The sequence below is a fragment of the Oncorhynchus tshawytscha genome, unplaced genomic scaffold (assembly GCF_018296145.1).
Source record: "Oncorhynchus tshawytscha isolate Ot180627B unplaced genomic scaffold, Otsh_v2.0 Un_contig_740_pilon_pilon, whole genome shotgun sequence".
In the NCBI taxonomy this organism is placed as follows: domain Eukaryota; kingdom Metazoa; phylum Chordata; class Actinopteri; order Salmoniformes; family Salmonidae; genus Oncorhynchus; species Oncorhynchus tshawytscha.
Window position 1 is genome coordinate 119,348 of NW_024609694.1, and position 15,171 is coordinate 134,518.

Below are 15,171 nucleotides of genomic sequence, written 5' to 3' on the forward strand. Positions count from 1 at the left end.
GCCACGCCCACAATGCGCTGTGATTGGACAAATGGACTGTACGTACTTCCGTATACACAAAGCACAGATGACGTTGCAGTCCGTCCACTAGTCTTCCGCCTCATATCAGTTGTCCGTCCTCTGTCCCATGACGGCGAATAACTAATCCTCCAACACCGTCTGGCGTCATTTACCAACACATTTATTACGAACAAGATGAGTGAAGCTGTCGACACCACGACGCTGTGTCTCTTCGATGTGGACGGGACGCTGACTGCCGCCCGACAGGTAAGTAGACCAACGATAGATCCCACGGTACTGCTACCGATAGATCCTACGGTACTGCTACCGATAGATCCCACGGTACTGCTACCGATAGATCCCACGGTACTGCTACCGATAGGTCCTACGGTACTGCTACCGATAGGTCCTACGGTACTGCTACCGATAGGTCCTACGGTACTGCTACCGATAGGTCCTACGGTACTGCTACCGATAGATCCTACGGTACTGCTACCGATAGATCCCACGGTACTGCTACCGATAGATCCCACGGTACTGCTACCGATAGATCCCACGGTACTGCTACCGATAGGTCCTACGGTACTGCTACCGATAGATCCCACGGTACTGCTACCGATAGATCCTACGGTACTGCTACCGATAGATCCTACGGTACTGCTACCGATAGACGATAGATCCTACGGTACTGCTACCGATAGATCCTACGGTACTGCTACCGATAGGTCCTACGGTACTGCTACCGATAGATCCCACGGTACTGCTACCGATAGGTCCTACTGTACTGCTACCGATAGATCCCACGGTACTGCTACCGATAGGTCCTACGGTACTGCTACCGATAGGTCCTACGGTACTGCTACCGACAGGTCCCCTTCTACAGTCCACTAACCTAACGAACAGACTGGTAAAAGAACCCAACGTTAACGTTAGTTCACACCTACCAGCATCTGTCCAATATAAACTCGTTTTCTTTACGAAACGTTTGGAATAAACTGTTTCTGTTGCAAAACGGGGTAATGAATAGAACCATGTTCACTAACCCTGAATAACTCAGACAGGTCAAATGGACCGTTGTTAGTTCACACTCCAGGCAATAGACAGAGAGAGTGCTATCGAAGCAGGACCGCGTCCGGGGTCGAGGCAGGACCATGTGATTGACTGGTTGTTGTAGCAGTGTACTAGCGTGTATTGGTGTGTTTCAGAGGGTGACTCCCGGGATGGAGGACTTTCTGCAGCGTCTGCGGCGGCGTGTTCGAGTCGGCGTGGTGGGGGGGTCGGACTTCATCAAGATCAAAGAACAACTGGGAGATGATGGTGAGTGTCTGTGTGGGAGTTAAGGTGTGTCTGGGAGGGAGTTGAGGTGCGTCTGGGAGGGAGGGAGGGAGTTAAGGTGCGTCTGGGAGGGAGGGAGGGAGTTAAGGTGTGTCTGGGAGGGAGGGAGGGAGGGAGGGGGTTAAGGTGTGTCTGGGAGGGAGGGAGGGAGGGGGTTAAGGTGTGTCTGGGAGGGAGTTAAGGTGCGTCTGGGAGGGAGGGAGGGAGTTAAGGTGCGTCTGGGAGGGAGGGAGGGAGTTAAGGTGTGTCTGGGAGGGAGGGAGGGGGTTAAGGTGTGTCTGGGAGGGAGGGAGGGGGTTAAGGTGTGTCTGGGAGGGAGGGAGGGGGTTAAGGTGTGTCTGGGAGGGAGGGAGGGGTTAAGGTGTGTCTGGGAGGGAGGGAGGGAGGGGGTTAAGGTGTGTCTGGGAGGGAGGGAGGGGGGGTTAAGGTGTGTCTGGGAGGGAGGGAGGGAGGGGGTTAAGGTGTGTCTGGGAGGGAGGGAGGGAGGGAGGGGGTTAAGGTGTGTCTGGGTGAGTTTGAGATAATATATTTAAAAGCAATATACCACAACCCACCCAGGGTCCTTATTGCTATTATAAACTGTTTACCAACATACATAGAACAGTAAACAAGAATGTTTTGCATCCTACCTATGGTGTATTGTAGAGATGTAGGACTCTAGTGGTGTATTGTAGAGATGTAGGACTCTAGTGGTGTATTGTAGAGATGTAGGACTCTAGTGGTATATTGTAGAGATGTAGGACTCTAGTGGTGTATTGTAGGGATGTAGGACTCTAGTGGTGTATTGTAGGGATGTAGGACTATAGTGGTATATTGTAGAGATGTAGGACTCTAGTGGTGTATTGTAGGGATGTAGGACTATAGTGGTATATTGTAGAGATGTAGGACTCTAGTGCTGTATTGTAGAGATGTAGAACTCTAGTGGTGTATTGTAGAGATGTAGGACTCTAGTGGTGTATTGTAGGACTATAGTGGTATATTGTAGGGATGTAGGACTATAGTGGTGTATTGTAGAGATGTAGGACTCTAGTGGTGTATTGTAGAGATGTAGGACTCTAGTGGTGTATTGTAGAGATGTAGGACTCTAGTGGTGTATTGTAGGGATGTAGGACTCTAGTGGTGTGGTGTATTGTAGGGATGTAGGACTCTAGTGGTGTATTGTAGAGATGTAGGACTCTAGTGGTGTATTGTAGAGATGTAGGACTCTAGTGGTGTATTGTAGAGATGTAGGACTCTAGTGGTGTATTGTAGAGATGTAGGACTCTAGTGGTGTATTGTAGAGATGTAGGACTCTAGTGGTGTATTGTAGAGATGTAGGACTCTAGTGGTATATTGTCGAGATGTAGGACTCTAGTGGTGTATTGTAGAGATGTAGAGATGTAGGACTCTAGTGGTGTATTGTAGAGATGTAGGACTCTCGTGGTGTATTGTAGAGATGTAGGACTCTAGTGTTCCATTTGTACATGTGCATTTGCAAGACACAACAAAAAAGAAGCCAAGCATCACACAGTTCTGCTCCCTAAATTCTCTTCCCCCCCGTGTCTCACTCAATTGTGTTCCGACTGGTCCCTCTACACGCGCGTGCTGAGTATAGAAATAAAAGCCTAGAATTACAGGAATAAATGCCTATAAAAACATAAATAAAAGCCTATAATTACAGGAATAAATGCCGAAGAACACCGTCCCAACTGTGAAGCATGGGGGTGGCAGCATCACGTTGTGGGGGTGCTTTGCTGTAGGAGGGACTGATGCACTTCACAAAATAGATGGCATCATGAGGATGGAAAATTAGGTGGATATATTGAAGCAATATCTCAAGACATCAGTCAGGAAGTTAAAGCTTGGTCGCAAATGGGTCTTCCAAATGGACAATGACCCCAAGCATACTTCCAAAAAGGGCATCAAAGTCAAGGTATTGGAGTGGCCATCACAAAGCCCTGACCTCAATCCTGTAGGAAGTTTGTGGTCAGAACTGAAAAAGCGTGTGCGAGCATGACTCAGGTTAGACCAGCTCTGTCAGGGGGAATGGGCCAAAATTCACTCAACTTATTGTGGGAAGCTTGTGGAAGGCAACCTGAAACATTTGACCCAAGTTAAACAATTTAAAGGCAATGCTACCAAATACTAATTGAGTGTATGTAAACTTCTGACTCACTGGGAATGTGATGAAAGAAATAAAAGCTGAAATAAATCATTCTCTAATATTATTCTGACATTTCACAAAATAAAGTGGTGATCCTAACTGACCTAAGTAAGACAGGGAATTTTTACTCGTATTAAATATCAGGAATTGTGAAAAACTGAGTTTAAATATATTTGGCTACGGTGTATGTAAACTTCAGACATTAACTGTGTTATGCAATGTTGTGCTGTTGGCATATAGATACATAAGCACATGGTGTAGATCTCAGTGTAGAGCCACCAACAGACATTAACACTATGGTGTAGATCTCAGTGTAGAGCCACCAACAGACATTAACACTATGGTGTAGATCTCAGTGTAGAGCCACCAACAGACATTAACACTATGGTGTAGATCTCAGTGTAGAGCCACCAACAGACATTAACACTATGGTGTAGATCTCAGTGTAGAGCCACCAACAGACATTAACACTATGGTGTAGATCTCAGTGTAGAGCCACCAACAGACATTAACACTATGGTGTAGATCTCAGTGTAGAGCCACCAACAGACATTAACACTATGGTGTAGATCTCAGTGTAGAGCCACCAACAGACATTAACACTATGGTGTAGATCTCAGTGTAGAGCCACCAACAGACATTAACACTATGGTGTAGATCTCAGTGTAGAGCCACCAACAGACATTAACACTATGGTGTAGATCTCAGTGTAGAGCCACCAACAGACATTAACACTATGGTGTAGATCTCAGTGTAGAGCCACCAACAGACATTAACACTATGGTGTAGATCTCAGTGTAGAGCCACCAACAGACATTAACACTATGGTGTAGATCTCAGTGTAGAGCCACCAACAGACATTAACACTATGGTGTAGATCTCAGTGTAGAGCCACCAACAGACATTAACACTATGGTGTAGATCTCAGTGTAGAGCCACCAACAGACATTAACACTATGGTGTAGATCTCAGTGTAGAGCCACCAACAGACATTAACACTATGGTGTAGATCTCAGTGTAGAGCCACCAACAGACATTAACACTATGGTGTAGATCTCAGTGTAGAGCCACCAACAGACATTAACACTATGGTGTAGATCTCAGTGTAGAGCCACCAACAGACATTAACACTATGGTGTAGATCTCAGTGTAGAGCCACCAACAGACATTAACACTATGGTGTAGATCTCAGTGTAGAGCCACCAACAGACATTAACACTATGGTGTAGATCTCAGTGTAGAGCCACCAACAGACATTAACACTATGGTGTAGATCTCAGTGTAGAGCCACCAACAGACATTAACACTATGGTGTAGATCTCAGTGTAGAGCCACAGACAACAGACATTAACACTATGGTGTAGATCTCAGTGTAGAGCCACCAACAGACATTAACACTAGTGGTGTAGATCTCAGTGTAGAGCCACCAACAGACATTAACACTATGGTATAGATCTCAGTGTAGAGCCACCAACAGACATTAACACTATGGTGTAGATCTCAGTGTAGAGCCACCAACAGACATTAACACTATGGTGTAGATCTCAGTGTAGAGCCACCAACAGACATTAACACTATGGTGTAGATCTCAGTGTAGAGCCACCAACAGACATTAACACTATGGTGTAGTGTAGAGCCACCAACAGACATTAACATATGGTGTAGATCTCAGTGTAGAGCCACCAACAGACATTAACACTATGGTGTAGATCTCAGTGTAGAGCCACCAACAGACATTAACACTATGGTGTAGATCTCAGTGTAGAGCCACCAACAGACATTAACACTATGGTGTAGATCTCAGTGTAGAGCCACCAACAGACATTAACACTATGGTGTAGATCTCAGTGTAGAGCCACCAACAGACATTAACACTATGTGTAGATCTCAGTGTAGAGCCACCAACAGACATTAACACTGTGGTGTAGATCAGTGTAGAGCCACCAACAGTGGTGTAGATCTCAGTGTAGAGCCACCAACAGACATTAACACTGTGGTGTAGATCTCAGTGTAGAGCCACCAACAGACATTAACACTGTGGTGTAGATCTCAGTGTAGAGCCACCAACAGACATTAACACTATGGTGTAGATCTCAGTGTAGAGCCACCAACAGACATTAACACTGTGGTGTAGATCTCAGTGTAGAGCCACCAACAGACATTAACACTGTGGTGTAGATCTCAGTGTAGAGCCACCAACAGACATTAACACTATGGTGTAGATCTCAGTGTAGAGCCACCAACAGACATTAACACTGTGGTGTAGTTCTCAGTGTAGAGCCACCAACAGACATTAACACTGTGGTGTAGATCTCAGTGTAGAGCCACCAACAGACATTAACATTATGGTGTAGATCTCAGTGTAGAGCCACCAACAGACATTAACACTGTGGTGTAGATCTCAGTGTAGAGCCACCAACAGACATTAACACTGTGGTGTAGATCTCAGTGTAGAGCCACCAACAGACATTAACACTATGGTGTAGATCTCAGTGTAGAGCCACCAACAGACATTAACACAGATCTCAGTGTAGAGCCACCAACAGACATTAACATGGTGTAGATCTCAGTGTAGAGCCACCAACAGACATTAACACTATGGTGTAGATCTCAGTGTAGAGCCACCAACAGACATTAACACTATGGTGTAGATCTCAGTGTAGAGCCACCAACAGACATGAACACTATGGTGTAGATCTCAGTGTAGATCTAACACTATGGTGTAGATCTCAGTGTAGAGCCACCAACAGACATTAACACTATGGTGTAGATCTCAGTGTAGAGCCACCAACAGACATTAACACTATGGTGTAGATCTAGTGTAGAGCCACCAACAGACATTAACACTTGGTGTGATCTCAGTGTAGAGCCACCAACAGACATTAACACTATGGTGTAGATCTCAGTGTAGAGCCACCAACAGACATGAACACTATGGTGTAGATCTCAGTGTAGAGCCACCAACAGACATTAACACTATGGTGTAGATCTCAGTGTAGAGCCACCAACAGACATTAACACTATGGTGTAGATCTCAGTGTAGAGCCACCAACAGACACTATGGTGTAGATCTCAGTGTAGAGCCACCAACAAACACTATGGTGTAGTTCTCAGTGTAGAGCCACCAACAGACATTAACACTGTGGTGTAGATCTCAGTGTAGAGCCACCAACAGACATGAACATTGTGGTGTAGATCTCAGTGTAGAGCCACCAACAGACATTAACACTGTGGTGTAGATCTCAGTGTAGAGCCACCAACAGACGTTAACACTGTGGTGTAGATCTCAGTGTAGAGCCACCAACAGACATTAACACTGTGGTGTAGATCTCAGTGTAGAGCCACCAACAGACATTAACATTATGGTGTAGTTCTCAGTGTAGAGCCACCAACAGACATTAACACTATGGTGTAGATCTCAGTGTAGAGCCACCAACAGACATGAACACTATGGTGTAGATCTCAGTGTAGAGCCACCAACAGACATTAACACTGTGGTGTAGATCTCAGTGTAGAGCCACCAACAGACATTAACACTATGGTGTAGATCTCAGTGTAGAGCCACCAACAGACATTAACACTATGGTGTAGTTCTCAGTGTAGAGCCACCAACAGACACTATGGTGTAGTTCTCAGTGTAGAGCCACCAACAGACATTAACACTATGTAGGTGTAGATCTAACACAGTGTAGAGCCACCAACAGACACTATGGTGTAGTTCTCAGTGTAGAGCCACCAACAGACACTATGGTGTAGATCTCAGTGTAGAGCCACCAACAGACACTATGGTGTAGATCTCAGTGTAGAGCCACCAACAGACATTAACACAGTGTAGAGGTGTAGATCTCAGTGTAGAGCTACCAACAGACATTAACATTATGGTGTAGTTCTCAGTGTAGAGCCACCAACAGACATTAACACTATGGTGTAGATCTTAGTGTAGAGCCACCAACAGACACTATGGTGTAGATCTCAGTGTAGAGCCACCAACAGACATTAACACTATGGTGTAGATCTCAGTGTAGAGCCACCAACAGACATTAACACTATGGTGTAGATCTCAGTGTAGAGCCACCAACAGACATTAACACTATGGTGTAGATCTCAGTGTAGAGCCACCAACAGGCATTAACACTATGGTGTAGATCTCAGTGTAGAGCCACCAACAGACATTAACACTATGGTGTAGATCTCAGTGTAGAGCCACCAACAGACACTATGGTGTAGATCTCAGTGTAGAGCCACCAACAGACATTAACACTATGGTGTAGATCTCAGTGTAGAGCCACCAACAGACACTATGGTGTAGATCTCAGTGTAGAGCCACCAACAGACATTAACACTATGGTGTAGATCTCAGTGTAGAGCCACCAACAGACATTAACACTATGGTGTAGATCTAAGTGTAGAGCCACCAACAGACATTAACACTATGGTGTAGATCTCAGTGTAGAGCCACCAACAGACATTAACTGTGTTATGCAATGTTGTGTGCTGTTGGCATATAGACACATAAGCACATGGTTTTTCCAGCCTTGTGTTCTGAAAATAGTATTTTTTTTTCATTGGAGTACTAGTATAAAGAATAATGCTGTACTGGAACAGTCCAAGGTCAAATACCAATTACATAGTCTGATATACTGTAAACACGGCTGGAATGCTGTTAAACTAGCCAGTTTACTCCACCAATCAGGCCTTTATGGTAGAGTGGCCAGACGGAAGCCACTCCTCAGTAAAAGGCAGCCTGCTTGGAGATTAACAAAAGACACCTAAAGGACTATGACCATGAGAAACAAGATTCTCAGGTCTGATGAATTCAAGATTGAACTCTTTGGCCTGAATGCCAAGCACCATGTCTGTAGGAAACCTGGCACCATCCCTACGGTGAAGCATGGTGGTGGCAGCATCATGGTGTGAGGATGTTTTTCAGTGGCAGGGACTGGGAGACTCGTCAGGATCAAGGGAAAGATGAACGGAGCAAAGTAGAGAGAGTTCCTTGATGAAAACGTGCTCCAGGGTGCGCAGGACCTCAGACTGGGGAGAAGGTTCACCTTCCAACAGGACAACGACCCTAAGCACACAGCCAAGACAACACAGGAGTGGCTTCGGGACAAGTCTCTGAATGTCCTTGAGTGGCCCAGCCAGAGCCCGGACTTGAACCCCATCGAACATCACAAGTTTAGTATGAGGCTGTAACACAACAAGATGTCTGAATACTTTAGTTTAATATGAGGCTGTAACACAACAAGATGTCTGAATACTTTAGTATGAGGCTGTAACACAACAAGATGTCTGAATACTTTAGTTTAGTATGAGGCTGTAACACAACAAGATGTCTGAATACTTTAGTTTAGTATGAGGCTGTAACACAACAAGATGTCTGAATACTTTAGTATGAGGCTGTAACACAACAAGATGTCTGAATACTTTAGTTTAGTATGAGGCTGTAACACAACAAGATGTCTGAATACTTTAGTTTAGTATGAGGCTGTAACACAACAAGATGTCTGAATACAAGATGTTTACTTTAGTTTAGTATGAGGCTGTAACACAACAAGATGTCTGAATACTTTAGTTTAGTATGAGGCTGTAACACAACAAGATGTCTGAATACTTTAGTTTAGTATGAGGCTGTAACATAACAAGATGTCTGAATACTTTAGTTTAGTATGAGGCTGTAACACAACAAGATGTCTGAATACTTTAGTTTAGTATGAGGCTGTAACACAACAAGATGTCTGAATACTTTAGTTTAGTATGAGGCTGTAACACAACAAGATGTCTGAATACTTTAGTTTAGTATGAGGCTGTAACACAACAAGATGTCTGAATACTTTAGTTTAGTATGAGGCTGTAACACAACAAGTAACACAACAAGATGTCTGAATACTTTAGTTTAGTATGAGGCTGTAACACAACAAGATGTCTGAATACTTTAGTTTAGTATGAGGCTGTAACACAACAAATGTCTGAATACTTTAGTTTAGTATGAGGCTGTAACACAACAAGATGTCTGAATACTTCAGTTTAGTATGAGGCTGAAACACAACAAGATGTCTGAATACTTTAGTTTAGTATGAGGCTGTAACACAACAAGATGTCTGAATACTTTCCGAATGTTTCAGCCGTCAGCATTCAGGACCCAAACTAACCAGTTTATCATAAATATAAATTAATATAATATATATTCTGCTCTGCAGAATCACTGATCAACCAATAACGTCTCACTATGGAATCAAGATCAGCGAATCTACACTCTGTGTGTGTGTGTGTGTGTGTGTGTGTGTGTGTGTGTGTGTGAGAGAGAGAGAGAGTCAACTGATCTGTCAGGTTGTATTTAGCTGCTCTGACCTTCTCAGCTCTTCTCTGTAAAGGTCGTGCACACACACACACACACACACACACACACACACACACACACTAAAACATCATTGATCTTTACTGCATTAATGAGTCATTCACAACGGGTGAGTTTTAGTTAGTCAATAGTTTACTATATTAAATAGTTTACCGCAATACACACACACACACACACACTGTGTAGTAATGTGGGCATTTGTGTGTCGTAGTGGTCGAGAAGGTGGACTATCTGTTTGCTGAAAACGGATTGGTGGCCTATCAGAATGGACAGCTGGTAGCAGTACAGGTAAGACCCTGACCTCTAACCTTTGATGCTCCCATGTGGTTTATTGACCAAGATGGACACGTTGTAGTCACTGGTTGTTTCAGAGGATCCAGGGCTGTGATTGGTTGTTTCAGAGTATCCAGGCGTACATGGGGGAGGATCTTCTTCAAGACTTCATCAACTTCTGTCTCAACTACCTGGCCAAGATTACACTACCCAGGAAGAGGTACGCTCTCTCTCTCTCTCACACCATCTCTGTCTGTGTCAACTACCTGACCAAGATTACACTACCCAGGAAGAGGTACGCTCTCTCTCTCTCTCTCACACCATCTCTGTCTGTGTCAACTACCTGGCCTAGATTACACTACCCAGGAAGAGGTACACATTCTCTCTCTCTCTCACGCACACTCACCCCGTCTCTCTCTCTCTCACACACACACGCTCACCCCACCTCTGTCTGTCTGTGTCTCCTCAGGGGGACGTTTATAGAGTTCCGTAATGGAATGTTGAACGTGTCACCGGTCGGGCGGAGCTGTAGTCAGGAGGAGAGGATAGAGTTCTACCAGCTGGACCAAGTATGGAGGGATGATGTCTGTCTGTCAGTCTGTGTCGTTAGGTCACTTTGATTGACCGCTGTCTCTCAACAGAAAGAACGAATCAGAGAGAAGTTTGTTGCCGTTCTTCAAGAGGAGTTTAAAGGCAAAGGACTGACCTTCTCTATAGGTGAGTCTGACCTCTAAACCTTGACCTCGAACCCAAAGGACTTCTCTATAAGTGAGTTTGACCTCTAATCCTAAACACTTCTCTATAGGTGAGTCTGACCTCTAATCTCCTTCTCTCCCCCCACTCTTCCTCGCTCCAACTCTGCAGGTGGTCAGATCAGTTTTGATGTGTTCCCAGAGGGCTGGGACAAGCGTTACTGTCTGGGCCTGGTAGAGAAAGACTCCTATAAAACCATACACTTCTTTGGAGACAAAACTAAACCTGTAAGTAGCTTTATGGTGACAACCGTGTTATAGCTTTATGGTGACAACCGTGTTATGGCTTTATGACGACAACCGTGTTATGGCTTTATGATGACAACCGTGTTATGGCTTTATGACGACAACCGTGTTATGGCTTTATGGTGACAACCGTGTTATAGCTTCATGACGACGACGACCGTGTTATAGCTTTATGACGACAACCGTGTTATAGCTTTACGACGACGACAACCGTGTTATAGCTTTACGACGACGACAACCGTGTTATAGCTTTACGACGACGACAACCGTGTTATGGCTTTACGACGACGACAACCGTGTTATAGCTTTATAACGACAACCGTGTTATAGCTTTATAACGACAACCGTGTTATAGCTTTATAACGACAACCGTGTTATAGCTTTATAACGACGACCGTGTTATAGCTTTATGACGACGACCGTGTTATAGCTTTATGACGACGACCGTGTTATAGCTTTATGACGACGACCGTGTTATAGCTTTATGACGACGACCGTGTTATAGCTTTATGACGACGACCGTGTTATAGCTTTATGACGACAACCGTGTTATAGCTTTACGACGACGACCGTGTTATAGCTTTACGACGACGACGACAACCGTGTTATGGCTTTACGACGACGACAACCGTGTTATAGCTTTATAACGACAACCGTGTTATAGCTTTACGACGACCGTGTTATAGCTTTACGACGACCGTGTTATAGCTTTACGACGACGACAACCGTGTTATAGCTTTATGACGACGACCGTGTTATAGCTTTATGACGACGACCGTGTTATAGCTTTATGACGACGACCGTGTTATAGCTTTATGACGACGACCGTGTTATAGCTTTATGACGACGACCGTGTTATAGCTTTATAACGACGACCGTGTTATAGCTTTATGACGACGACCGTGTTATAGCTTTACGACGACGACCGTGTTATAGCTTTACGACGACGACAACCGTGTTATGGCTTTACGACGACGACAACCGTGTTATAGCTTTATAACGACAACCGTGTTATAGCTTTTTACGACGACCGTGTTATAGCTTTACGACGACCGTGTTATAGCTTTACGACGACGACAACCGTGTTATAGCTTTATGACGACAACCGTGTTATAGCTTTATGACGACGACCGTGTTATAGCTTTATGACGACGACCGTGTTATAGCTTTATGACGACGACCGTGTTATAGCTTTATAACGACGACCGTGTTATAGCTTTATAACGACGACCGTGTTATAGCTTTATAACGACGACCGTTATTATAGCTTTATGACCGCGTTACGACCGTGTTATAGCTTTATGACGACGACCGTGTTATAGCTTTTATGACGACGACCGTGTTATAGCTTTACGACGACGACGACCGTGTTATGGCTTTACGACGACGACAACCGTGTTATGGCTTTACGACGACGACAACCGTGTTATAGCTTTATAACGACAACCGTGTTATAGCTTTACGACGACCGTGTTATAGCTTTACGACGACCGTGTTATAGCTTTACGACGACGACAACCGTGTTATAGCTTTTACGACGACCGTGTTATAGCTTTATGACGACGACCGTGTTATAGCTTTATGACGACGACCGTGTTATAGCTTTACGACGACGACCGTGTTATAGCTTTTTACGACGACGACCGTGTTATAGCTTTACGACGACGACCGTGTTATAGCTTACGACGACGACCGTGTTATAGCTTTTACGACGACCGTGTTATAGCTTTACGACGACGACCGTGTTATAGCTTTACGACGACGACAACCGTGTTATAGCTTTATGACGACGACAACCGTGTTATAGCTTTATGACGACGACCGTGTTATAGCTTTATGATGACGACGACAACCGTGTTATAGCTTTATTATGATGACGACGACAACCGTGTTATAGCTTTATGACGACCACAACCGTGTTATAGCTTTATGACGACCACAACCGTGTTATAGCTTTATGGTGATGACGACGACAACCGTGTTATAGCTTTATGATGATGACGACGACCGCGTTATAGCTTTATGACGACGACCGCGTTATAGCTTTATGACGACGACCGCGTTATAGCTTTATGACGACGACCGCGTTATAGCTTTATGACGACGACCGCGTTATAGCTTGACGACGCGACCGCGTTATAGCTTTACGGACGACGACGACCGCGTTATAGCTTTACGACGACGACGACCGCGTTATGGCTTTACGACGACGCGACCGCGTTATGGCTTTACGACGACGACGACCGCGTTATGGCTTTACGACGCGGCGGCGACCGCGTTATGGCTTTACGACGCGGCGACCAGCGTTATGGCTTTACGACGACGACGACCGCGTTATGGCTTTACGACGGCGACGACCGCGTTATTGCTTTATAATGACGACGACGACCGTGTTATAGCTTTACGACGACCGTGTTATAGCTTTACGACGGCGGCGACCGTGTTATAGCTTTACGACGGCGACGACCGCGTTATAGCTTTAACGACGGCGACGACGACGACCGCGTTATAGCTTACGGCGGCGGACGACGACGACGACCGCGTTATAGCTTTACGACGACGACGACGACCGCGTTATAGCTTTACGACGACGACGCGACCGCGTTATAGCTTTACGACGGCGACGACCGCGTTATAGCTTTACGACGGCGACGACCGCGTTATAGCTTTACGACGACGACGACCGTGTTATAGCTTTACGACGACGACCGTGTTATAGCTTTATGACGACGACGACCGTGTTATAGCTTTATGACGACGACGACAACCGTGTTATAGCTTTATAATGACGACAACTGTGTTATGGCTTTACGTCGACAACCGTGTTATAGCTTTATAATGATGACGACAACCGTGTTATAGCTTTACGACAACGACCGTGTTATAGCTTTATGGAGGAAACTACAGTATATGATATATTAATGTTGACACTGCTTTAGGGGGGAAACGACTATGAGATCTATGCAGATCCCAGAACCATCGGGCATGAAGTCACCTGCCCTGAAGATACACAACGTATCTGTCAAGACCTGTTCTTCAACTGACACACAGCAGTAATCAGATGTCTGAAGTGCCAAAGAGATGTCCTGCCCTACCATGTGATCGTTAGGGCTTTATGGAATTCATCTGGGAGTTCCCTGATGCATACAACACCGCTTTGGTGACACCCCTGTTTAGTAAACTAATGGTTTTGACCACTGGGAACTATGGAACATGAAGCTTCTTCCAACCGTGTCTTTCTGCACATTAACTTTCCTGGAACCATGAAAAACTGCTATTGGTTCAACTATATTGACATTGTTTTAGGCTGGGTTTCTGTGTATCACTTTGTTGCATCGGCTGTTGTAAAAAGGGCTTTATAAATAAATCTGATTGAAAACCCCTCCTAAAATTAATATTTCGACTGGTATTATTTTTTGTTTACAGTTATTGCCCTGGTTGAAACATGTTTTGATAGTGTTCTCTAATGAACATGACCCTGGTTGAGACATGTTTTGAAACAGTGTTCTCTAATGAACGAGACAGGACCCTGGTTAAAACATGTTTTGAAACAGGACCCTAGTTGAGACAGGACCCTGGTTAAAACATGTTTTGAAACAGTGTTCTCTAATGAACAGGACCAATCATTGTGGATGTGTTCCATGGCTTCTGGTTGGGATATGTACGTATGGTCACTGGGGACGACGTCGTTGATGCACTTATTAATGAAGCCGGTGACTGTGGTAAACTCAATGTTATCGGATGGTTAACAAACGTGACCGACCTCCCCGATTCGGTCTTATGTAGCAACATTTGAAATTGTGTTTTGTACATTGGATAAATGTAGAGACTGAGCTAGAAAATGGTACATCATACACGACAGTTGAGGAACAATGGGGAAGTAATTCTGCTTTGAAAGTTGATAAAATTGTAACCCCACTTTTTAAAAAATGGCCCTTGAATGTTTTGGTACCTACTGGAGAGCTCTTTGTCTACACCCTCTTAAGCATTAGCCCCACCCATCTCTTTAAGGATTCACATATGAGGCCATGTGCTAAACAGAGTGAGTAGTGTAGTAAACAACC

At 44.7% G+C, this 15,171-nt stretch overlaps 1 protein-coding gene across 2 annotated transcripts; it reads left to right on the plus strand.

Annotated features, from left to right (window-relative positions):
* The first annotated feature begins 60 nt into the window (after positions 1-60).
* On the plus strand, positions 61-14,502 carry pmm2 (phosphomannomutase 2). 2 transcript variants are annotated; one of them, XM_042316992.1, is made up of 8 exons: positions 61-267; positions 1,206-1,317; positions 10,048-10,124; positions 10,238-10,404; positions 10,579-10,678; positions 10,751-10,826; positions 10,974-11,089; positions 14,047-14,502. In XM_042316992.1, exons 1-8 carry the CDS (start codon positions 196-198, stop codon positions 14,149-14,151), a joined length of 825 nt encoding a protein of 274 aa, XP_042172926.1. In that variant the 5' UTR covers positions 61-195; the 3' UTR covers positions 14,152-14,502. The 2 variants fall into 2 exon arrangements, with proteins under 2 accessions (XP_042172926.1, XP_042172927.1); XM_042316993.1 differs by having other exon boundaries at positions 65-267; positions 10,238-10,329.
* Positions 14,503-15,171: the final 669 nt, after the last annotated feature.

Coding starts and splice junctions, on each gene's coding strand:
- pmm2 (XM_042316992.1), top strand. CDS start 196: ATGAGTGAAGCTGTCGACACCACGACGCTGTGTCTCTTCGATGTGGAC. Junction 268..1,205: donor CGCTGACTGCCGCCCGACAG/GTAAGTAGACCA, acceptor GGTGTGTTTCAG/AGGGTGACTCCCGGGATGGA. Junction 1,318..10,047: donor AGAACAACTGGGAGATGATG/GTGAGTGTCTGT, acceptor TGTGTGTCGTAG/TGGTCGAGAAGGTGGACTAT.